This window comes from Tripterygium wilfordii, chromosome 19, assembly GCF_013401445.1.
Source record: "Tripterygium wilfordii isolate XIE 37 chromosome 19, ASM1340144v1, whole genome shotgun sequence".
Lineage (NCBI taxonomy): Eukaryota > Viridiplantae > Streptophyta > Magnoliopsida > Celastrales > Celastraceae > Tripterygium > Tripterygium wilfordii.
Genome location: NC_052250.1, coordinates 13,643,025 through 13,665,968, shown reverse-complemented (window position 1 = coordinate 13,665,968; position 22,944 = coordinate 13,643,025). Strand labels below are relative to the sequence as shown.

Genomic DNA, 22,944 nt, shown 5'->3' with positions numbered 1-22,944 from the left:
AAATTTCAACTTAAAATCTCCTAGAAACTAAGTCCCAGGATCATTATTCAGAAGGTCAATTCTCTGGTGCCCTCCAGCAAGATAAATTCCCGTAAGTCCTAAAAAATCTCCACATTTATTTATAATATTCAATCCTCGCTTTGCATGTGAGATTAAGCAGCCACAAAACAGAAGGTCATGTGGCATCTAATAAGAAGATAAGGCTAAACAACTAAGGCAGCAAAACCTAGTGACCTGACATGACCACCAGCGAAAAAGGCTCTAATTCCCATTTTCAGAGGCGAAGAGGTAGCTTTTCAACTTCATGGTTTACATTTTATGCAGAGCAAAATATTTTTAAAAAACGTCAAGAATGTTTATAAAGAACGGAGCAGATTGAAACCTATATGGACTATGTAGGCTGAGGGAATAAATTTTGTGTCTAAAAAAGTTTCATGTATTTTAGACTTCAGCTAAGCAAGGATCCCAAAAAATAAGAAGCTCGGATTCAAAAATATATCCACTTTGTTCAAAGGTCAATATATGATCACCTGGTTAATAATTTTTTGGTGCCAACACAAGCACCGATACACTGCTCCAACCACTGGGAACTGATTATAAATGAAGAGTATCAGTCATGTAAAGGAAGATTGTGATGACATATGATGTGGCTTTACTTCTTATAGTACAAAAATTCAATACAATAGCAATAAGTGATGGTATAGCATTGCTCTAAAATCTTGAATTGGTAAATTCTACAACTGTTTAAGGACCAAATGGCCAAAGCCGATGCCAAGAAAAGTAGCAATGGAAACTCCGAAGATGCCTGCAAGAATTGCAGGAACAACCAAAGAACCCCATCCTTTGGTTGAGGCCATCCCACATGCTGTTGTAGGACCTCCAACATTGGCATTTGATGCCAGAAGTAACAATTTCAAATCAAGGCGAAAAAGCTTTCCCAATCCAAGGATCAAAGCAAGATGAACAGCTACTTGAACAAGTGCAAACAAAAAAATACTAGGTGTTGTATTGATTACATTCCATATGCTTCCAGTTGCACCCACCACCGTGAAAAAAACCTGTTATGAACAAAATCTCATGAAAAATACTTTCTAAAGAGCATCATATGATGAATATCAATTGAATTGAATGCATTTGGTTTTACCTGCATCAGAACCAGGGCCATGGCATCACCAGCAGGTGTAAGATAATGAAATTGTGCAGGAAATAAAGTTGCCAAAATGACAGCAATTGTTGTTATTCCCGGGAGACTGCCTCCCGGAATATTGCATAAGTTTGTAATGTAAGAGGCAGTCTTACATATCATAAAGGACACGACGAGAGCAATAGCAGCCCTTTCTGCTTGGCTATTTCCCCCAGATTCAGACTCCAAATCCATTTCAACTTCTGCCAAGGAATTTCAGGTTTTGATTGAAGTTGCACAATGTGACAACAAATTGATGCAGGTTCTGATTGTGTAATCCTCCAATGATTAAAGTTAAGACAATCAAATTGATAACAGCAGGCAACATGAAATTTCTACTTTTTTGACTTGGCAAGACAAGGAAATTAACCTTTATATTCATAATAGATCTAAATTTCTGAAGGGACTGAACTGAGGTAATGAAGGTGGAGTTACTCAAATTTTTTTGAAATTGCAATAAATACTACATACCATTATGTGATTTTGAAGCTTCAGGAGGTATTCTGGAGGCCAATGCAAATAATACCACAAAGTATATAGCACAGATAATATTGTCTGCTGCTACCCCAGCAGCCAAAACTGATGGGGAAACACCAAGAGCTTCTGAAATTGCAACATAATTAACAGCTGCAACAATCAAAGATAAAACAGTCAGCTGCATTGAATTCACGAAAGATGAGAATAGATGGAAAGACACTCAAACAACTGAATAGAAAACAAAAGGTGGAAATTAGAAAAGCCAAAGACATTCAAATCTTTAAAAATAGTCTGTGTCAATGATAGAACTTAGATGGTTTCAACTGTAGGACTTAACTAAATCTTGTTGTTACCATATGTATTTCATTTTATTTTATTTTCAGAAACACTAAAATCTCTTCAGCACTTGAAAGGCAGCAGCCTTTGGAAATTCAAGGACTAGAAAGTGAATTCTTTCCCTCCCCTTAACCCTGCAGCAGGAAATTTGAAAAACTATCTCAAGCTAATGTGATAAAGATGTTTCTAAAGGTGTTTATGGAGGCTATCTGTAAGAACATACTCCCATGCCATTCCAACGGAAATTAGGATAATAAATAAATAAATAAATATAGCTATTTCACTAAGCTTCCATTCCTGTGATGGGTCAGAAATAGGGGTTCACAAAGGTAAGGTTCATCCGTATTGATCCAGAAAGAGCATGATACAGATGTACATAAAAGATATTATGAACAGCTATATATTATTTGCACAATATAGTCACTATTGTACTTCCCCACATCTTTAATACAGAATCACTCCAAAACTTACTTCCACCAATATAACTACCCATGAGCGCAGCAGCTATTTTCCAATTGTCTTGACCAAGTGACCGCATAGGCACCATCAGAAAAGCCACTACCGTCCCAACTATGGTTGCAACTGTCAACGACAATAATAAACAACGGAAGTTTGTGAGAGTGACAATAAATGATTGCACATAAATATAATGTTCTTCCTGATAGATGATTTTATGGAACTTCTTCACTTGTGCAGAAAAATAAATTATTAAGAACGAGAAAGAGTCAAACATTATTGTCTGGAGGTAATCTGAAGTTCCACACAGAAATAATCACCATCCTTTTAAAAAAGCAGCACAAAAAAAACAACAACAACTGAAGAAAATGCCTTTTCTTCATAGTGTGTGTTCGGTATTTTGAAAGCAACTCAATTTTCTTCCATCAATTTCCAACTCATTTGAAACACGTGCTAATCACCAACATTGCACTTCTTCAACAAGGGTACTCTCACCTTTATCTTTAATTAATGATGAACTTCATCCCAATTTTTTTTCCCTTACACAGGCAACGCATTTGGTAATATTGTTTCCTATAAGCAAACTTTGTGACCCATTTACATAGAAAGAACAAGAATGGATCAAAATAAGATTCAAAATATATGAACTTTTGAGAAAAATACGAGCAAGAAGAAGAGCTCAAATTGATAGGAGACTCAAAAAACTCAACGAGAACTACCTGAACCTAGCAAGAAAGCTAAGAGCAATTCCCCGGTGGACCGCACAATGCGACGCAAGTCTGCCCTAAACAAAAGCATAGGAACGGTTAATGGTAGCAAAAACTCCAAGACCGCCGAATACACCTTGGTTTCGTAAGGTATGATGCCTAGATTACTCGCTGCCAGCCCAACCAAAGTGCTCACCAAGGCCGCGCTAACCATGCTTCCTAATTTGGTTCTCTCAGACCTCAAAAATTGCAGAAGAGGCATCATGTTCAATACTCGACAAATACAAACACGTACACCGTACACGTATAGATATAACGTAAGGAGACAATACCAGAGTCCGAAGGCACCGGCGGCAAAGAGAGCGGTCCATGTGCCCCAGTGGTCGTCAGGAGAAATGATCGGCTGCCTCAGCTGTGACCGTACCTCAACTGACCGGATCACATTTCCTGATTTAAAAGATAATGGACAGGAGAGAAGGCTCTTGTTTAAGCATTGATGTGAGAGCGTGGATTTTGCATTGCTGGTGGAGAGGCGGAGGAGGTGGTTTCGGCGGGAAGACGGAGGAGATACGTGGAGTAACGGTAACGTGGAGGAAGCCATTACTGGGCGATTGTTTAGAATTTCTGCAGAAAGTGTGGTGCTGATGGAGTCAAACTTCTTTCCTGTCATCTGTGCCGGCTTTCCAGTACCACATATGCTGACGTGGAGATACTACACGTGGAATTTTTGTATTTTTCTTCTATTTTAGCACAAAGGCACGGGCATTAGCCGTGCTGCCGTACAAGTTTCCCGAAGACCGAACCCAATTATCCGAACCGACTCTGGGACTAACCAAGTGGGTCATAGCATATTTTATTTTGGGTTGCAGCCAATCTGACCCTATTATCACAACTCAAAATAGGTTCTAAATTGAATCCGATCATATTTAACGTTTTTTTGGTAAGTAAATAATGCCTTCAAATAAAAAAATAGACATATCCCGTGATCAAATCCAAAGGACAACAACAGGAAAAAAAAAAAAAAAAAAAACCCTCCACCCAACTAGATCATGAGCAAGAAGCCCAAGCCCAAAAATTGGAAGAACAATACAAACTTACGTAATAATCCACAACAAAGATCCGAAGCTCGGCCCACAAAACCTCGTCGCCGAGGCTCAACGAACAAGACCACGGCAGCTACTCAGCTAGACACGGCTCCTTTGACTCCCAAGTCCGAAACACAGCGCAACAATTTTCGTTGCCAAGGCCCAAAGAACACACGACAAGCTACAGCCCAACACCATTAACTAGTAAATTCCCCCGTCGCAAACACTGAATACTCTTTTTCTTTTTTAAAACCCTGAATAGAGTCAATAGACCCTGTTTAACTCGATAACTTTAAAACAATTTTAAAAATAGAATAGTACAATATAAGTCATACTACATGATTATGAAATTGTAAATACTTTGTAATTGCCAATACTTGGGATTGGGGAGGGCCTCGAACTCAAAACCTACAATACTTGCGATCTCTGTTTTAATAACTCAACCAATAGCTCATGTTTTTGTTATTACCTTAGAAAAAATGATACACAATTAATTAATAACCTCATTTAAATTATATTTTTGTTTAGTCTCAATTTAGGGGCAATGTGCTAAATTTATAAGACAATAAATTGTAAAACCATCTTGAAATATGAGTTAGGCGCGCACACTTAACTATATATGATACGATTATTATGTCTTCTTAACATGTGATATCAAGTTGGATCTCATCTCTAACTTTTAGTAATGCAGTGAGATGATTTGGGGGTAGTGTTATTGTATTATTAGAAAAAAATTACTCAAATGTCATTATCGTTTTAGCGTTCACAGTTAATGCGGAAAATTGGGGTGGCTAAGAGTGACGTCCACCAAAAGCAAGTTCAAACAAAAATGGCCCACCACCACCACCACCACCATCCACCACCGCAACAACAAGAAAGTCCAAATCCAACAGCATCTGAGGATCATTATCACGAGAAAATATAAAAGGGCTTGCACTAATAATATTCCATATATTATAGATGGATACAGCAAGGGAAACCATCTTCATATACATCTGGATGTTGAAAGCCATATATATATATTAATATATATATTCTTTTAAGTCTGGACAACGAGTGCATTCACTGGCACGCATTACTGGTTTTTAAAAAAAAGTCATATTCTCTAGATAATTATGGCCAAAACGAGTGTACTGTTTATGTATGCATGTATAATGTTAAATTATATGTACCCGTGGAGACACTAATTGACAAATTTAAGTCTCTGTCAACTATAAAAATAAACAGAACAGAAGTCATATTCTCTTGATAATTATGTTTGCTTGCGCGATTGTACAATCTTCTGTAATAAATTGCAGGATCCCACCACTGCCATTTCCCAAGTGAAACATTACCCTATTTTACAAAAGAGAAAATTTAGACTACCTTTCTATATGCAAAGATAAATTAGACCCTAAAATTGACAAATCTCACCACCCAACCTGTTATGTTCTGTCAATGGATACAACAACGAAGGAAACCTTCAACCTCATATTGATATTGGTGTGAGTTGATAACGGGAATTGAAATTGATGCAGCACGGCACACGCACGCCATGAGCCCAAGCGAGGGGTGGCGATCCACTAAGTCTGAGCAGGCCCACACCAGAGGGAACTGGCAAACCAGCCCAGCCCAAACAACAGCAGTCAAAGCCCAACCGACACTCATGCAAGCATGGGCCGGCTGTAACCAAGGCCAGAGGGCAAATCCCTCTGAAAACCTTGGCTACTAGAGTAAGGATTGCTCCTTACTATATACTGTGGTTTGAACCTATTCTTGCCCGACGTGGGATTCCGCATTAGAAATCTATGAGATCTAATCTCTCGTTGTTTCTCAATAATTTAGTGGTAGAGCAATCGATTGTTAATTGATTGGCCATAGGTTCGAATCCTACTTGGGGAAGCGTTCGAAGTGGAATCATGTTCGGCCTCTTGAACGAACCTAGCGGTTGAGTATTAAGAAAATACCGTATACCCAATTTGTTCACTATAAAACCGCAATTTTTTGTCCCAATTATATGAAATATTAAGATAGACGTACATGATTTATGTGAAATTATGGAACCACATGATATATATGAAATCGCGTGCGTCATCTCAACATTTGAAATAACTGAACAAAAACATCCAAAAAGATTGCTCCTGTAAAATTAGGTACATGATAAGTAGCCTTAATGAGTGATTTACAGTTTCACATGGGCTTCAACCAACAGAATATGGCACATCAAGATCATGCATGTTAGATACGCCATTCACATGGAAAGATTGCTACCATAGAAGACAATTTTGAACAACTTGTGATCAAATTTGCAAGGTGGTCAGGAACTCATTAAATCAAAATTTATAATTGGGAGCAAGTATTCTTTGACTTTAAACTCTTCAACAAGTGTGAATAAAATCCATGCGAACTGGTTCAACATTGTTGAAGTTTCAACTTTCAATTATAACAAATAATACATCCGAGTTACTAATTAAAGTGATAAAGATAATTGGTATGATTTTACTCCAATAGTCAAGATTCCAATCCCCTTTCCCGTTTCAAAAACTGTAACAAGATAATCATTAACTTGCCATTCACATGGGAAGATGAAGTCATATTCCAGTTACTCCATTTCTTCAACACACTTTAGTCCATTTACATACTCTCAGCTTAACCCTCTCTCTCTTGAAGAACCCAGAACAGAAACTCTTCTAGTATGGACGCTCAAACACTTCACTTTCTCCCCCTAATTCTCCTCTCTCTCCTCCACTTCTCCACCTCTTTCACTCCCACAGACAACTATCTCATCAACTGTGGCTCCTCCGCGAATTCTACCTTGTATAACCGCATGTTCATTGGCGATTCAACTTCACCTGGTTCGGGTTTTCTCTCATCTGGCCGGTCCATTTCGCTTACAAGGCCGAACCCATCTCCAAATTCACCGATCTTGTACCGCACAGCTAGAGTTTTCACCAGTGATTCAAGCTACAAATTCAACATCAAGAAAAATGGGACTCACTTGGTACGTTTCCATTTCTCTCCATTCGTCGCTCAAAATTTCAATCTATCGTCAGCAAATTTTGGTGTTCTGGTTGATGGGCATTTGATATTGAGTGGATATGTCACCCAAGAAGTGGTGCTTAAGGAGTATATTTTGAAAATAGAAAGTGAAGTGCTTGAAATTGTTTTTAGGCCAATTGAGGATTCGGGTTTTGGGTTTGTTAATGGAATTGAAGTCTTTTCAGCTCCTCGGGACTTTGTTCTAGACGAAGCTAGGCTTGTGAGTGCTAGTGGAGTTCAGGAATACAAGAATGCTTCATCTCAGGTTTTAGAGACTACGCATAGGATTAATGTTGGGGGTTCGAATTTGACTCCTTTTAATGATACTTTGTGGAGGACATGGATTCCTGATGAGCAATTTCTTGCTTTGAAATCTGCTGCTAAGCGGGTGGTCACCACTCACACTCCGAATTATGAGCCAGGAGGTGCTACTCCAGAAACTGCTCCATATAATGTTTATATGACTGCACAGCAGATGAATAGGGATAATAACACCATGAATTCCAAATTTAACATCAGCTGGGATTTTCCATTGGGTTTAAGTCGCAGTAGATACTTAGTTCGTCTGCATTTTTGTGATATTGTTAGTACCTCCCTGAATCAGTTGTACTTTGATGTGTATCTCAATAATTACTCTGCGTATAAAGACGTTGATTTATCATCACTTACGTTCCACGTTTTGTCATCTCCCATCTACATAGACTTCGTAGTTGATTCAGATGAGTCAGGTGTTATGCGTGTAAGTGTTGGCCCTTCGGATCTAAGCAATGTGGCAAGAATTAATGCCATTTTAAATGGCGTGGAAATCATGAAGATGGTTAATTTCGTTGCTCCACACGCTGATGCTGGGTCTAGGAAGAAGAATATATTGGTGGTGGTTGGTCCGGTTGTTGGAGGTTCTGTTTTGTTAGCTTTAGTTATACTAATGGTTCTGCTGTTATGTAAATGCAAGAAGAAGAAACCTAAACCAAGAGCTGCTGAAAGTGTAGGATGGACACCTCTACGTGCGTATGGATGCAGTTCAAACTTTAGAATGTCTGAAGGCACCACAAATGCATCTTCAGGCCCAAATGGGTATGAGAACTTGAAAATCCCTTTTGTGGATATACAATTGGCTACCAACAATTTTGACAAGAGTCTGATTATTGGATCAGGAGGATTTGGCATGGTTTACAAAGGGGTTCTGAGTGACAATACAAAGGTTGCTGTGAAGAGAGGTGTGCGAGGATCTAGGCAAGGACTCCCAGAATTCCAGTCGGAAATAACAATTCTATCCAGGATTCGCCACTGCCATCTCGTGGCACTTGTTGGGTATTGCGAAGAACAATCGGAAATGATACTCGTTTATGAGTATATGGAAAAAGGTCATCTGAAGAATCATTTATACGGCTCAAAAAATCCTCCTATGTCTTGGAAACAGAGGCTTGAAATATGCATTGGTGCAGCGAGAGGTCTTCATTATCTTCATACAGGTTTTGCTCAAGGTATCATCCATCGCGACATAAAATCTACCAATATTTTGCTTGATGAAAACTATGTGGCTAAGGTTGCTGACTTTGGTCTATCGAGATCTGGACCATGTCTCAATGAAACCCATGTTAGCACTGGTGTAAAAGGTAGTTTTGGGTATCTTGATCCGGAGTATTTCCGGAGACAGCAGCTTACAGATAAATCTGATGTGTATTCATTTGGGGTCGTGCTTTTTGAAGTTCTTTGTGCAAGACCTGCTGTTGATCCTTTGCTTGCTCGGGAACAAGTGAACTTGGGTGAATGGGCTGTGCAATGGCAGAAGCAATGCATGCTTGATCAAATTATTGATCCTCATCTAGTAGGGCAGATTAAGCCAAGCTCTTTGAAGAAATTTGGAGATACAGCAGAGAAGTGTTTGGCTGAATATGGTGTTGATAGGCCAACAATGGGAGACGTCTTGTGGAATTTGGAATATGCACTTCAGCTTCAGGAGTCTGAACTCCCGCAAGAACCGCATGAAGATGGTAACACAAATGAAACAGAGCTCCCGGGACCTAGAATTGTTCCCCATCCATCAAGCACCTTAATTGTGGGCGGAGATGATGGTGATGCTGCTTCGGATATATCAACGAGCAAAGTTTTTTCACAGTTGCTGACCAATGAAGGAAGATAAGTCTTTGGAGTCATACTGTAGAATAAACATTCCATAATCAATGGAAATCTCCAGGTCAATTTCTTCTTTCTCAAAAGATGTCTTAGTATAGTTAACTTTTGTCTGTCATCTTTTTCGTTGCATTGTACCTCAAGTTCTTATGAAATTTGAAAAGTCACAATAGGTCATAGATATATCTTGGTTAGGGATATGTGGTGTCATTGATGGTGAGAGTCCATTTATTTGGGTTCATTTAGACTTTAGAGGGCTTTTATGCTTCTCTTATATTTTGGTTTTATGACTTGTAGCTTGTACTTTATGACAATAATTAAAGTAACTGTTTATAAAACGTGTGCTCGTTCAAAGGCTTCTTCTTGTTACTCATTTGGATGATCAATATTGTCATGACGGCGAGTATAAAAGGTTAACCAAGATGTTACTGTTCTAACTTTAATGGAAAGGCATATATTGTTTTTTCTGGTGTAGAAAATGGTGCTTTCGATTACATGTTGCAGAGGGAAGTTCCTACGGGTTGAAGAAGGCGACGGTGGATGGATGAATTGTGGGCTGGAAGATATAGGTTGTTGAAGATGAGAGTGATGGAGGTGAGCTTTGCTGGAAAAGAAGTTGGTGTCGAGGCTGGTCAGGAGTCGATAAAGCTTGCAATAGGAGGTAATGGTTCACACTTGAGTTGCGAAGAAGCTGCCAGACAGACAGCTGGTATGGGAAAAACTGCAACCATTTTCAGTAATTACTGAAACAGTTTTTCCAGTTTAAATGTATTTCTATGGGAATTATGCATTTGGCATTGCTGCTGCAATCAAATGCAATTTGCATGGGTGAAAGTGAGAGACTCGGGGTGGCCTCTCCAAGACTCCTGGGCTACTGGCCTTGGATAAACGAGGCTCTTTTGCTCTTAGCTCAAGGGGTTGGCCGAGTTAGGTTCTTGACATTCCATGTAAATTCATGGGTTTTAGGTTTGAAACCTCTTACCAACACTTTGAGGGTCACACTCTCGGTAAAAACGTCGGCGAATTACTTTCAGGGAGTGGTGTCCGAGTCCATGGATGGGTCCAAAGGGCTCTGACGTGGATTAAGCCCACTCATAGGCCCATTAGGTTGCAAATGCGGGAACGGGCCGGCTTACTCGGACTACTGAACTTGCAGCAGCACAGGAGTCCGGCATCGTGAAACTGTGTTCAAGTGGATTGAAATTCGTCATCGTATTAAAATTATGAAATTGAAATTCTAGTATTCTGATTGGAATATTGTCGTCAACAAAAACTTCAAGCTGATTCTTTTTTCTTGCCTTTATCCAAGCACCAAAAATTGCTAAATATGAATGAATTTCGGGGATTTAAAATTTCAGGAAACTCGATCCAAATGTCCCAAGATTCAAATAAGGGGGGGCAAATTGTGTGCTGTTTGAATGATCGAATTTATTCAATTCAAGTTAGATCAAATTTAAATATAAATTATATGTTCGAATTTGAATTCAAACACAACATTTTTGTTTAGTTTATAGTCGAGTCTGAGTCTAAATATAAAAATTTTGTCTTATTTATCTGTTTGGACCCTAATTCAGATTAGAATATTATGCGATTTATTTATCTAAATTTAAACCAATCCAGATCTAATCAATTAAGTAGATCGAAAATTCAATCTGAATTATAATCCCAATATATAAATATTTAATAAATAACGTCTGATTTGAAACCGACCCGGAACCGATATTGTTTTCACCACCAACTTGAAATTGTAGTGATTGACACGATGCGCAAGGTGACGCTGTCGGTGTGGATCCAACTTATCCTGCTCAATCATAAATATTTGCTTTCAAGTTTTAAGTGCGCAACAGTTGACTATTAACCGCTGCTTTGGTAAAACTCTCAACAACTAAGGGGCGTTTCTGGCATTCCACAAGAAAATTTTGACTACAGTTTTCACTTTCAGTTCAAACGAGAAACGCTCCAATTGGGAGGAATATTCAGATTTTAGCACTCCGAGGCGACAAAGGGCAGGGACGAAATTCCATTTGAGATCGCAGTGAGAGAGTAGAAAAGTGATAAATGGCGGTGCTCGAGCTTCTATGAATTCGAATCATTTGAGAGGGGAGAACATAACGGGGAAAGAGAGAAAGGAAGAGGAAGTTTTCTGTGCGAAATTCGTAGGGCGAGAGGAAGTTAGGGTTAGGGATTGAGAGAAGATGACGGAGGTTATATTACATATCTACGATGTGACGAATAGCGGGTCGGAGAAGACGGACAGCACAATTATGCAGATCAACAAGATCTTCAAGGACGGTATTGGACTCGGCGGCATCTTCCATAGCGCTGTTCAGGTCATTTCTCTTTTTTTTTCTTTACTGCATAGATTGGTTAATGTTATCCGGTCTGAGATCTAGGGTTTTCTACTTGTCGATGTGGTAATCGAGTCGTGAATTTTGTTATACCATTTTTCCTTTTTCTCCTAGAAATATCGAGTTTTGCTGTTTAGTACGTAACGAGATTCTAGAATAGGGATTTTGCGCTGGTAATGTGCATGAAACTTTGTATTTTTGTTGGTACGTACAGTGCTAAGCACGTCGCTCGAGACCGTCGATGTGGATCTAGTGGTAAGGAACTATAGATGGATCCTTGATATTCCCTTACCACATTAGAGAACTTTGCTTGAGGTTATATAACATCATAAATAACGTCTACTTTTGCCAGAAGATTGCGGGTTTTATGAACTACTTACCTTCTTGGCTTATGCCATAATATTGTGGTTTAGGAATGACCGAATCACTGTGTTACTTTACTTAGTAGAATCTTGCAATTCAGGAATGTATCCGTCTAGATTGCTCCAGAGGAATAGGTTTGGATGGCCTCTTGATGCTGTCTCCCTGTTGAAAAGTCTCTGATTTTGGGCGAGGTGTGTCAATCTTTAATTTCCATTAAGAACAGAAGCTACAGTTTTCCCCTAGTTAGCCCAGTTGTTTTGTCACTACTGCAACAACTGCAAAGTATATATTGATGGCTTAATGAATAATCTATGGCTTGCTTGTTGAATGCTCATGCCTGTTAACTTGTTTGATTTCCAGCTTCAAATGACTTCAGTTTTATCTGTTAATTTCTTAATGAATCATTCTTATGGACATAAATCGGCCGAACATGATGATAAACAAAAAAAAAACATTGTTGATCTCGAAAAGTTTGTTTGGCTCATTTGGGTTAGGATGACCTGGAAGTAAATGTTTCATTGTAATTAATATGAGTAGTCGTTTTATACATGTATGCCCCTTCTATGCCTTATAATTTATTGTCCACAATCATTTCCATTTGTCTATCTCTTAATTGACAGTGTCACAGTATATGATTTTATTCACTAATAAGCTGAACTGTGAGGGAATTTGTGATGAGTTAATGCATATATGTCCACTATGTAACAGGTATATGGAGATGATGAATGGTCTTTCGGGTTCTGCGAACAAGGAACTGGAGTTTTTAGTTGCCCTTCTGGAAAGAATCCAATGTATACATATCGAGAGAAAATTGTACTTGGAAAAACAAGTTTCTCAATCTTCAAGGTAAATCAGATTTTGAGAGAGCTTAGTAGAGAGTGGCCTGGAAGCTCATACGACTTGTTATCTAAAAACTGCAATCACTTCTGTGACGAGTTCTGTGAAAAGCTTGGTGTGCCAAAGCTTCCAGGTAAATTTATCTTTTTCTGGTGGGGTTACATGACTTGTGTGCTTATCTTTGTCGTATTAGTTTTAGTTCTGAGTTTATCTACTGTGACTTTGTTGCATGGATACTCCAGCTTCAACTTGTGGTGGGGGGAGAGAGAGAGAGGGAGTATGTGTTGGTGCCCAATCCTTTTTGGCTTTATTTTCTCGATTTTGACTTAAATGAGTAGAACATCAAAAAATTCTGTTATGCATCAAATTTATGTCATGTTATTGTCAGATTCATAGTTGCTTTTGCTGTTGAAACTTGAAAGGTACAAAACTGCCATGTATATGTATGTGTACAAAGAAAAATGGATGTACCTTGTTCTGCATGCCAAACAATATGATACCTTCCCCCATAAAAGATAGTTCTTCTATTCTTCAAGTTATTAAGTCGATGGGTTACATGTAGACAAACATTGTTATTATGGGAACATTGTTGATGGTGGATTTGGAATGATGCTACTGCTTCGCTGGAAAAAGGGAAGAGCATGAAAATATGGCATTGCAAAAACATTTTGTTGATGGTTATGATTTATTGTGCTACTGCTGTACTACAATGTTATTTTTCCACTCAAGATAGCAGGTGGCGTATGAGAGAACAATTTGTATCAAGGACTGTATTAGGCTCTAGCAGTGTTCTGTTGGATCCAGGACCAGCTAACTTAGATCCTTGGTTGGGTGACTGGGTGCTGGTGAGCTATCGTTACTGCTATCATTTCGTAGTTCTTGTCAAGCCCAGGCTGCCCAACCTAGGAGTGGCCGTAGTCCTATTGTCAGAGATGTATAAGGAAGATACAATCTTTTAGCTTGGCCTTGTCAAAAAAATGTAAAACAAATTTTGTCATGAATATGGCCTGGGCTTATTCTGTTTGCTTGCCATTGAGCTAAAACGAACACCTGCTTGCTGAGTGCCGCCAGTTCAATTAAATCTTTGATATTAAGAAGAAAATTGTTATCATCATTGCATCTCTCATGTAGTACATTATCTATTGATTTCTGTTACAGGCTGGGTTAATCGTTTTGCCAATGCGGGTGATGCTGCTGCTGAGATAGCTGGAAATACAGCTATACGGGTGAGATGTTTCTTTTCAATTCATATTTGTTTGTCTGCTGAGACCATATCCTTCACCCTTTTTTACTGACATCTTTTTGGCCTTGAAATAAGAGGCACTGTACATTTTCTTGCATCCATGGATACTCAAGCTCACACCTACATGATTTGTTAAGTGCAAGTTGCGAACACTTGTTGTGTTAGATCGATGCTCATTCCCTTATATTTCTTAGTGGGATCAAATAAATACTCAACTTTCCATAGTTATGTTGACTTTCTTGATATCTTTTGCATTGCATTTATTCTATTTTTCGGATGTTAGTTGCCTTGAAAGTTGAGATTGAACATGTGGTTTTTGCTATTTTAATCCAGTATATTCTACACTTCTACTTAACATGGCATTAAATTCCAAACACTAGCTCTCCAAGTTGAAATCAGTTGTAGATGCTTGAGTTTGTCTGCATTCTTACTTGGTTGAAATGTTTAACAGATTGAAAATGTGAAATGTTGTGGTTTTTCCAGTTTATTTATCGTGAGTGTGAACTGTTAGTATCTTGAGAGAGCTTTGGATGTTGTTAATGGCAATAAAAGTTGCTCAATTCATCCTGGTAGAATTTTGCAGATGAGACAAGCCAAGGCAGAGATTGTATCTGCTAGCAAAGTGGCCTATCGCTTCCTTGTGGGTGTTACTTCAAACTCTGGGGTTACACCTGATTCCCCTGGCAACTCAAACAGAGGAACTCCTAGAGTTCAAGCAAGCTGGTTTAAAAATATCATCACTACTGGTGCTAAACCTTCGAGTGGCTCAGAAATTGACAATAAGGATGCAAATGTGCTTCAGCAGCAACAGCGACATGAGTCCGAACAACCATTACGACAGAAATCGTGGCATGATATATGAGGAAGCACGTTTTTTCTGCGTACCAGTTGAACCCAAATCAAGGAGTTGTTCATTTATTAAATGTAAAAAAATTCAATTTTTCATTTCAATGTATGCCAATTCTTTTCCACCTTATCTGTGTACTCTGTAGGACCATTTACCTTTTGAAGTATTATGATTTTTCATTTGGTTTGAGTGCTAAAGTTCTGCACCTGCATTGTGAGTGAGGGGACTGGGCAGGTGCATATGATCCCCGTGTGCTGGGGTGAGGTTTACGTATGTTACATCTTGAGGGACTTGGTTCTTAAGGAAATAATGATGCAATAAGTAACCAGGTTCTTGGGAGAGATGATAAAGCTTTGTGTTTATATTATTTCTTATATCATTCAAGCAGCGCCGAAACCATGCCCACCCAAGGGGGGCAGCCGCTCCTTTTTAACAGAGCAGCTGATACCTCATAGAGGTCCCAAAGAGCAAGGATAATACCCCACAAGAAATAAAAATAAAAATTTCTTTTAGTTATCAAGTAACTTGCAAAAATACTCTAATTAAAGTCCGAAATTCATGGCAATTGTTCAACACTCGGAACATAAATCAGTCAACAATCTTCAAGCCAGGTGAAGAAGACCTCTCGGTGAGAGTAAAAACATTCTATGACACGAAGTAACCATGACAGCAACTATTCCAAGACGGATGCAACAAGCTGCAGATCTCACAGGTACAATGACAAAACTTTCACAAATATGTACAAACTGTTTTTGAAACCATAATCAAGGCTCTTTCAAGAGGAACAACAATATAACTGAACATGAGCGTCTATCCTCTCAGAATTCCGTTAAGCACAACAGCGTCTACATGTGCATCCTCTGCAATCCGAAGAGATGAGACAGCCTGAGCTGCAAGAAGACCAGCAGAGAACTCTGCAGTACCCCAGCCTTCATCATCAAAATTTGGTGAAAGGCGATTTCTTTCAATAGGCACATATGAGAGAGACCAGTCACCACTTTCATGGTCCCGCAACTTGTATCCATGTTCATTTACATGTTCTTGATGAGGAAGATATGCTCTCCTTCCACCCATAAAGAGGTCAAAATTCTCCGCACAATGCCAAGGGTTAAACCCCCCTTCCCTGTTTAGCATAATTTTACATGGATCATCAGAATCTTCACCAAGTAGGACATGCAAAGCAACAGCCTCTGCAATTGCAGCACCCTCTTCATCAAGCCTCTGCTGTTCTTCAATCTTTTTCTGCCTTTTCTTCTCTAACTCAGATCGGATGGCTGCAGAAGTAGCAAGAGCCTTTTCCAAGCGCCTCTTTTTCTTCTCAGCCTGTTTAAGACGATCCAACTCACCCTTAGCCTTTTGCTTTTTCTTCACTTTTCTCACAACGGGTTGCACCTTATCACATACCATGTTATCCATGAAACCTACCAATCTAAATATACTCGATCCTGTTTGCTCAGCTTATCCTAACAAACAACCCTAAATGTATACATTTTCCTATAGTGTTTCGCTCTTTCGTTTTATGTTTTTCCTTTTTCAATGTAAATTAATTTCTACGTAATTTCGTTATTTAGAACTTGTATAATCCTAAAAACTAAATAACTACACCCACTCGGGTCTGTAGGAATACCTCATTTTGCGAACGATGCACTCCCAAACAGAAACAACAGGCGACAATAAAAGAGTAAAATGGTAACCGCTCCTAGACTCCTCTCTTGGCACCATTCTCCCTAATTTCCCACACCCCTTGCATTTACCCATCTTGTGCACCAAGGAAACACTAGATTGATAAGAGTAAAATTATTAATGACCCTCTGGGAACAAATCACATGGCCTTCTTTCCTGGAATAGAAATGAAGGAGGCGGTGAGTGATGAGTGAATTCCAAGACAAATTAAACAGGCATTGACTGTAAAAAAAAAAAAAAAAACACAGAAAGCCCACAAAATACCAAACAAACAAACAATAAACCTCCATCTAATATGAATTCTTATCAAACACTCATGCATTAAATAAGCAAATGGCTTCTTCGAGGATATGTATCAATTATCATCCATGAGGATGAATCTCTAAATTCACATCCTAATCACAAACAGTAATCACATCTGACCTGTATCGAAAATCTCAGAGCATATTAAATAAGAAAATTATGAACCAAAAAGAATTGAGCAGTTGAAGGTAAATGCACTAAGACCATATTTCTAAAGCTCATAAGACTTCGCATATGCAGCTGAAACGAAGACATATGAGGCTAAAGATATAACAACTGAAATTTCAAATTTCAAACATAGCATACTTACAACAGCATCTCCATTGTTTTCATCACCAAGTTTTAATCCCCTATGAAAATTCTTTACACCAACTATGTTTTGTCATTCAATCCAGTTGAAAGCTACACCGTATATAAGTTGTGTTCTTTTTTAACCCCTCTCAACTTCTTGCACCAGAGCACCGGTATCAAAACAGATGTACATGAAAATACCGTCTACCTTTGCCTTCAATCAAAACTGACGGAAAATTACAAAGTATCAGGATCCCAAATATAATATAGTAAGCAACAGAATTCCCACAACCAAATCCGTTATCTTTCTATAAATCAAATTTCAATTCAACTCGATAACCTTCAACCATTACTCTCACCATTAGATCTACGCGACCCACGCACCATTACCATGTATTTATAAAAAAATTAATCAGTTCAACTAAAAATTCAGCACTAGATCCAAATACCCATCAAGCTAAAACCCAATTACATACCAGAAAATACCACCATATTCACGATAACGACATGAAGATTGAAAGCAGAAAAAGAAAACAACAGATCGAAGACACACCTTGCCCTAATCGTAGAAGGCATAAGAGCGCCTCGATCTTTGCTCTTTATCCGAGGAAGCCGTACAGAGAAATACCACCCGAAACGAAGCGTTCGGATCCAGAGGAAGCAGAGAGAGAAGAAGATCGAGATAAAACAACTGATGAGAGTAGACAACGGAAAGGGCGATAGCGTAATTGCGAATCAGTTATAGACACGTGGCAGATGATGGGATCTGGTTGTTGAAGGCTTGAAGTATCATTCCAAAAATCCTCCCAATTTATATAGCGTTAGAATATTCATTGATTAATAGAAGATTCATTTCATATTCAATACTTTATATTAAATAGAGGTCTGGTCACTTTTTTAGTATCTTTAACACCATCCATCTCGAATATCTGACTCTTCTTTAGTGTAAAACTTAGAAAATTGAACACACTACGGCCTTTAGGCCCAATTAATGTTTCGGGTGCAAAAGGCCCAGGAATTTTAGGGCAAATATGCGGCCCACTTATTCTGTCAAAGACGTTACTTATTCAGATTTTTTTTACCTGCATTAAAATTTAAAGGAATCTAATACGACTTAGTGAATTGATTGAACATGAACTCTCAAATGTTAGGGTTCGACTCCCCATTTCCCAAAAACTGAAGCCTTCTTCAAATCCTCTCCACACTTATCACATAAGCATTTTCAGGCATTTCTCAAACTTAGGGTTTATTAAATGTGTGTGTGTTTGAGGGTATATGTCAACGGTTCCACTAACTTTTTCATAAAATCTGAAATAAAACTTGAAGCGGATCCATTTTATGCTATTTTTTAAAAAAGAAATTAACGTGTGACCCATAATAAATGAACAATGTGAACGTGAAGTTCTTCACTAGACAATTAACATATGTGCTTTTATCCTCCGTAAATGCGAAGGTACTTAATTGCCTTTGATTGAGATGTCAAAGGTACGTAATTACATATGTAATCCCAGAACCTGTTGGGCCAGAATTTTCTGAGTAAACTCTTCTTTACTCTGCAGTCAGTCACGATCGAAGCCTAAAAGAAGAATGAAGCCCAAAAGACGACAAACCGCGGCCCATTTGGTTTGTGCATCGCGCTTTCGCCATTTTGATTTTTGACTTTTGCGTAATACTTAAGCTAAGCAGTCACCGACTCAAACCTTGCGGCCCATTTGTTTCTCTTATACCTGTCGTGGTTCGTTTCGCTGCCCTCACCCTCCCCACCCCTTCCCCGCACACAGTCTCATTGACAGATACGCTCTATGCCAACCCTAATTTATTGCGATCCTCATTTTCACGCGCTCCTTCTCCTTCTGATGTACTAGTCTCCATCTCCCTACTCGGAGAAGACGTAGCAGTTTTTCACTCTCCGCGTTGGCTCCGTAATTTTCTGGTTCAACGGGGTCTCCGAGTAGATGATCATCCGGGCCTCGTAACCGTCACCTAGGTACGTCTTCGGTTGCCGGATTCTTTCTCGTGCGTAAGCGTCTTTTTTCTATTTCCATATTCCTCTTGTTTTATCGTTTTATCCGCGTTTTTAGGTTTTCCTTTCTCGTTAAATTGTTTTGATTCAGGCAGGGTCTCTGAGTCGACGATCATCCGGACCTTGTAGCCGCCTCCGAGTATCAGGCCGTGGTTCCCCCTACGTCTTTGATCAGCGGACTCTTTTTCGTGCGTATATTTCTTCAGCTTTGTCTTAGATTCCTCTTGTCTCCTCTTTTGTGTTTTTAGGTACTTCGTTGTCTATCGTTCAATTATTGTGATTCAGACAGGATCTCCAGGTCCACGGTCATCAAGGCCTTGCAGCCGTCTCCTCCGAGATTTAGATTGTGGTTCCTCTCTGTGCTTCTTTTGCTTCGTCTTTTATATTCCTCTTTTCTCCTTATCTCGTAGGGTTATATTAGGTTTCTTTTATCGATCAAGTGTTTTGAAATGTTTAACCATATTAATGTGGAATCAAATGAGTCATTGAAATGAAAATGCATTGTAATGGAAATTATCATTCAAAAACAACGCAGTATTCTCAAAATCTGAGCTGATACAGGCACATATGTGTAACGCCAAAATTGAGTTGAGACACAGTAATGTCTTGTTAATTGTTATGGTTAGGCTCTGGTAATTTTGCTAGAATAGATTATTGTGCTTTGCAAAACTTATGAGCAACTGCTTGGCATGCTAATTTTCAAGCATTTATAAATGTAACAAGATTGCATATGGGAGCCAAAACTTTGTTATGGCATGATATGATGCAAAAAGAGTTGTATCTGGTGATTCTGATGTGATTTCTTATTTTGATTTGAAATTCACATTGACTGAATTTTCTGATAATTTCCGTGGGCTTTTCTGATGAAATAATAGAACTGCTTCTCCTAATTTGATTGTCTAATTTTATTCTATGCTCATCTGTGCGGCTAAAAGGGCTGCCCATTCTCTATGCATTGGCTTTGAAACAGATGGAATTCATCGTTGCACTGGTATTTCTCCTATCGTTCGGGACTTATTTTAGCCTTGGGTTGAAAGCATTTTCGCCATCTGATAAAATTTGCCATTCCATTTATAAGTATACAATGGATGATCTAAGCAAAACACATGGTGAAAGTTGATAAATAACATGATTCTCAGTACTTCTTAGTGTTCATTTTAAATGGATTTGGTTAGTTGAGGACCTGAGGTTGCCATGCTTCTTCTGATGTACTCAGAGAGAGTAATAGAGAGATGTTTCTTGTGTTTTTCTATTTAGCTCAATGTTATATTCTTCTGTCATCCCGTTTTTTCTGTTTTCAGGTTGGGAAAATGGTATATGTGCAAGGAAACTCTGTTCCCCACAGGAACCTTGAAGTTCTTGATAAGCTGTTCTCTGCCCCCTATGAGCTGGCTCAGTTTAGATATGAACACATATATAATTCGTTATCCTTCCATAAATATGATGATCATGCATTCTGGTTCTATGTTATCATTGTTTGACTGAAAGGTTTAATTTAAGGCTAGAGTTATTTAGTTTAGGGGTGAACGGCAAATAAGGCATGCAAAATGATATGTTGCTCAAGACACTATGAGATTTCTCTACTCTAGAAATTTTCCTAGATCAGCAAGCAAAGACTTTTCTTTTAAACTTCTTTTTTCAAGATGTGGCAGCTTGACAAAGAACCTCTATATTTTCTTGGGTTGCACTATTTCTCTACTCTTTAATAAAATGAAGAAAATTAGTTCTTTTGTATTGGAAAAACTTACAAGTAGAATTTATCGTAGAATATTTTTAATTTTTTGTGACTGAATAAAAAATGCAATTTGAAATCATTGTAAATCATCAAAATATAGTAATTTACTCTTTAACTATTTTTTGAAACCACTCGCTATTTTAACCTTTTTTATTCGCAATCACATACCATCATCATCATTTCTGATCAAAAGTCAGAATCTCAATCAATTCCATAAACTCTCTCATGTTATCACCCTTAACTATGTCTTTTTGGGTCCCTCCTCTTCTCCTTGTCCCTCCTCTTCTCTTTAGAGTATCTAATACTTGAATATTTTCAACTCTACGCAATACCTAATTCATTTTTCTACATGCCCAAACTGTCTTAGCCAAGTTTCTTGCTTATTATGTTCATACTGCTGTCCCAACATTCAGTGTCGTGCATTATTCCAAACCTATTGAATTTTCATAATCAAACCTCAAGGCCATTCTTCCATCGCACACGTCCAATGTACCTTTTCCTTCCTCTGTGAATATCAAACTAAAATATTACGATTCCTAGTTTTAAGTATTTCTTTCCTGTCATTTAATTGCTTCCTCATCTCTCCTACCTTTACTAAACTTTGCTTCGTATATTCTATCGTAGTCCTACTTATCTTAAAATCTTTGGATTCCAAATCTCCTCTCCATGTTTTGAATTTCAAATTTACTGTTGATATGGTCTCCTCCATTAAGACGTTGCCGTTCACAAACATGCACCAAGGTACTTTGTTTTAAAGAGATCTTGTTTGTATTTGTAATCACCTATGCTTTTTAGAATTTATGGCCACCCACTCTCTTGTAACCACTTGTGGTATTGCCGTATTGGTCAGGGGACAAAATCTTAGCTTTAGGTTTAGGTAGAGCAGGGATATGTTCTATTTTTCAGTAAAGTAGTTTGGAAAAATGTGTTTATCCAGGAAAGCCATGAGCTACCTATGAGCCAAGATACTACATCTAGAGTTTGTCCAGTGTATGAGCAAAGTAGTCTCTAGTGAATGCAGTAGCCTGTAACCCCCTTGTGTTCTTGTAATCCTTTGCTAGATATTATAAAGTGCTTACATTCCGTGAATGCAATTTGTTACTAATTTAATGCAAATGGCTAGTTACCATATGCCTAGATACTTTTGTGAGTGGTTTTCTGTAGAATCACAGATTATGAATAACTACTATTTAATTTTACTTGTCTATTTTGGGTTTTCTAGAAATAATCGTAGTGTGATAACAACGTTTACTTGAGTTTTGGGGTTGATGTTAATATTTATGAACTCGTGCTGAAGTATCTTGAACTTTGAGATGACTTTTGCTCAACACTGTTAGGTTTTTGAAGCTACTTTTATGCCTAATGCTTTGTTGTTGTGAACATATGGCAAAAACTGTGCCAGAGTGATACACTTTTTCTGGCCACAGGAAATGCCCTTGGAACAAAATGTTAAATGCATGGAGGAAGCGAAATAATTATTGAATGATCTAGTGTGGGATAGGATTATAAGGTATTCCGAAGATGGGATAATTTCAGGGATGGGTTTATAACATATTCCTAGGTTGGGATAATTCCTGATAAACAATGATGTATCCGGATGAACTGAAGCAATAATGTGAGATAAACAAGAAGATATCTTCACCCAAATGATGAGATTGGTGGGGTAAAAGTGAAAATTTTGATTGTAGATGGAAATAAAATGAAGAGAGGAGATGGTTTAGGTGGAGCAATAATAGGGAGATTTGAAGATAATTGACACCTGTTGAAAGATGTATGGTGATCTTCATTTGAGTCTCATGTGGCTGCTGCAAGTAATTACTAATTAGTAAGTTGAGCTGATAGCTATGAAGTATCTACTGTTTGATAAGGTGAGAGA

At 38.3% G+C, this 22,944-nt stretch overlaps 4 protein-coding genes and 1 long non-coding RNA gene across 7 annotated transcripts; 3 read left to right on the top strand and 2 right to left on the bottom strand.

The window, feature by feature from the left end:
* Positions 1 to 350: 350 nt before the first annotated feature.
* Positions 351 to 3,792, bottom strand: LOC119986127 (uncharacterized membrane protein YjcL). Its single transcript, XM_038830676.1, has 6 exons — positions 3,492 to 3,792; positions 3,172 to 3,398; positions 2,468 to 2,578; positions 1,655 to 1,810; positions 1,145 to 1,386; positions 351 to 1,058 (listed from the first exon to the last, which is right to left on the bottom strand). The coding sequence occupies exons 1-6, from the start codon at positions 3,758 to 3,760 to the stop codon at positions 735 to 737; spliced, it is 1,329 nt and encodes a 442-aa protein (XP_038686604.1). The 5' UTR covers positions 3,761 to 3,792; the 3' UTR covers positions 351 to 734.
* A 2,970-nt stretch (positions 3,793 to 6,762) lies between these two features.
* LOC119985659 (probable receptor-like protein kinase At5g24010) lies at positions 6,763 to 9,749 on the top strand. Its single transcript, XM_038829964.1, has one exon. It carries the CDS (start codon positions 6,919 to 6,921, stop codon positions 9,403 to 9,405), a length of 2,487 nt encoding a protein of 828 aa, XP_038685892.1. The 5' UTR covers positions 6,763 to 6,918; the 3' UTR covers positions 9,406 to 9,749.
* A 1,617-nt stretch (positions 9,750 to 11,366) lies between these two features.
* LOC119985668 (deSI-like protein At4g17486) lies at positions 11,367 to 15,222 on the top strand. The gene is made up of 4 exons (XM_038829975.1): positions 11,367 to 11,725; positions 12,815 to 13,076; positions 14,102 to 14,169; positions 14,770 to 15,222. The coding sequence occupies exons 1-4, from the start codon at positions 11,591 to 11,593 to the stop codon at positions 15,046 to 15,048; spliced, it is 744 nt and encodes a 247-aa protein (XP_038685903.1). The 5' UTR covers positions 11,367 to 11,590; the 3' UTR covers positions 15,049 to 15,222.
* A 324-nt stretch (positions 15,223 to 15,546) lies between these two features.
* Positions 15,547 to 18,025, bottom strand: LOC119985669. Of its 2 annotated transcripts, XM_038829977.1 has the most exons (3): positions 17,864 to 18,025; positions 17,330 to 17,536; positions 15,547 to 16,872 (listed from the first exon to the last, which is right to left on the bottom strand). In XM_038829977.1, exon 3 carries the CDS (start codon positions 16,447 to 16,449, stop codon positions 15,844 to 15,846), a length of 606 nt encoding a protein of 201 aa, XP_038685905.1. In that variant the 5' UTR covers positions 16,450 to 16,872; positions 17,330 to 17,536; positions 17,864 to 18,025; the 3' UTR covers positions 15,547 to 15,843. The 2 variants fall into 2 exon arrangements, with proteins under 2 accessions (XP_038685905.1, XP_038685904.1); XM_038829976.1 differs by lacking the exon at positions 17,330 to 17,536 and having other exon boundaries at positions 17,864 to 18,023.
* Positions 18,026 to 19,009: 984 nt separating this feature from the next.
* On the top strand, positions 19,010 to 22,381 carry LOC119985788. Of its 2 annotated transcripts, XR_005465139.1 has the most exons (3): positions 19,010 to 19,297; positions 19,425 to 19,682; positions 20,635 to 22,381. It is a non-coding gene; the product is annotated as an uncharacterized LOC119985788 (long non-coding RNA). The 2 variants fall into 2 exon arrangements; XR_005465138.1 differs by lacking the exon at positions 20,635 to 22,381 and having other exon boundaries at positions 19,014 to 19,297; positions 19,425 to 20,152.
* The last annotated feature ends 563 nt before the right edge of the window (positions 22,382 to 22,944 follow it).

Excerpts from the sequence above, each read along its gene's own strand:
- LOC119986127 (XM_038830676.1), bottom strand. The coding sequence starts at position 3,760 with ATGGCTTCCTCCACGTTACCGTTACTCCACGTATCTCCTCCGTCTTCC. Across the intron at positions 1,811-2,467 it reads GGGTAGTTATATTGGTGGAA|CTGTTAATTATGTTGCAATT; the intron begins GTAAGTTTTGGA and ends TGATTGTTGCAG. Across the intron at positions 1,059-1,144 it reads TGGCCCTGGTTCTGATGCAG|GTTTTTTTCACGGTGGTGGG; the intron begins GTAAAACCAAAT and ends TGTTCATAACAG.
- LOC119985659 (XM_038829964.1), top strand. The coding sequence starts at position 6,919 with ATGGACGCTCAAACACTTCACTTTCTCCCCCTAATTCTCCTCTCTCTC.
- LOC119985668 (XM_038829975.1), top strand. The coding sequence starts at position 11,591 with ATGACGGAGGTTATATTACATATCTACGATGTGACGAATAGCGGGTCG. Across the intron at positions 13,077-14,101 it reads TGGTGTGCCAAAGCTTCCAG|GCTGGGTTAATCGTTTTGCC; the intron begins GTAAATTTATCT and ends TTTCTGTTACAG. Across the intron at positions 14,170-14,769 it reads CTGGAAATACAGCTATACGG|ATGAGACAAGCCAAGGCAGA; the intron begins GTGAGATGTTTC and ends AGAATTTTGCAG.
- LOC119985669 (XM_038829977.1), bottom strand. The coding sequence starts at position 16,449 with ATGGATAACATGGTATGTGATAAGGTGCAACCCGTTGTGAGAAAAGTG.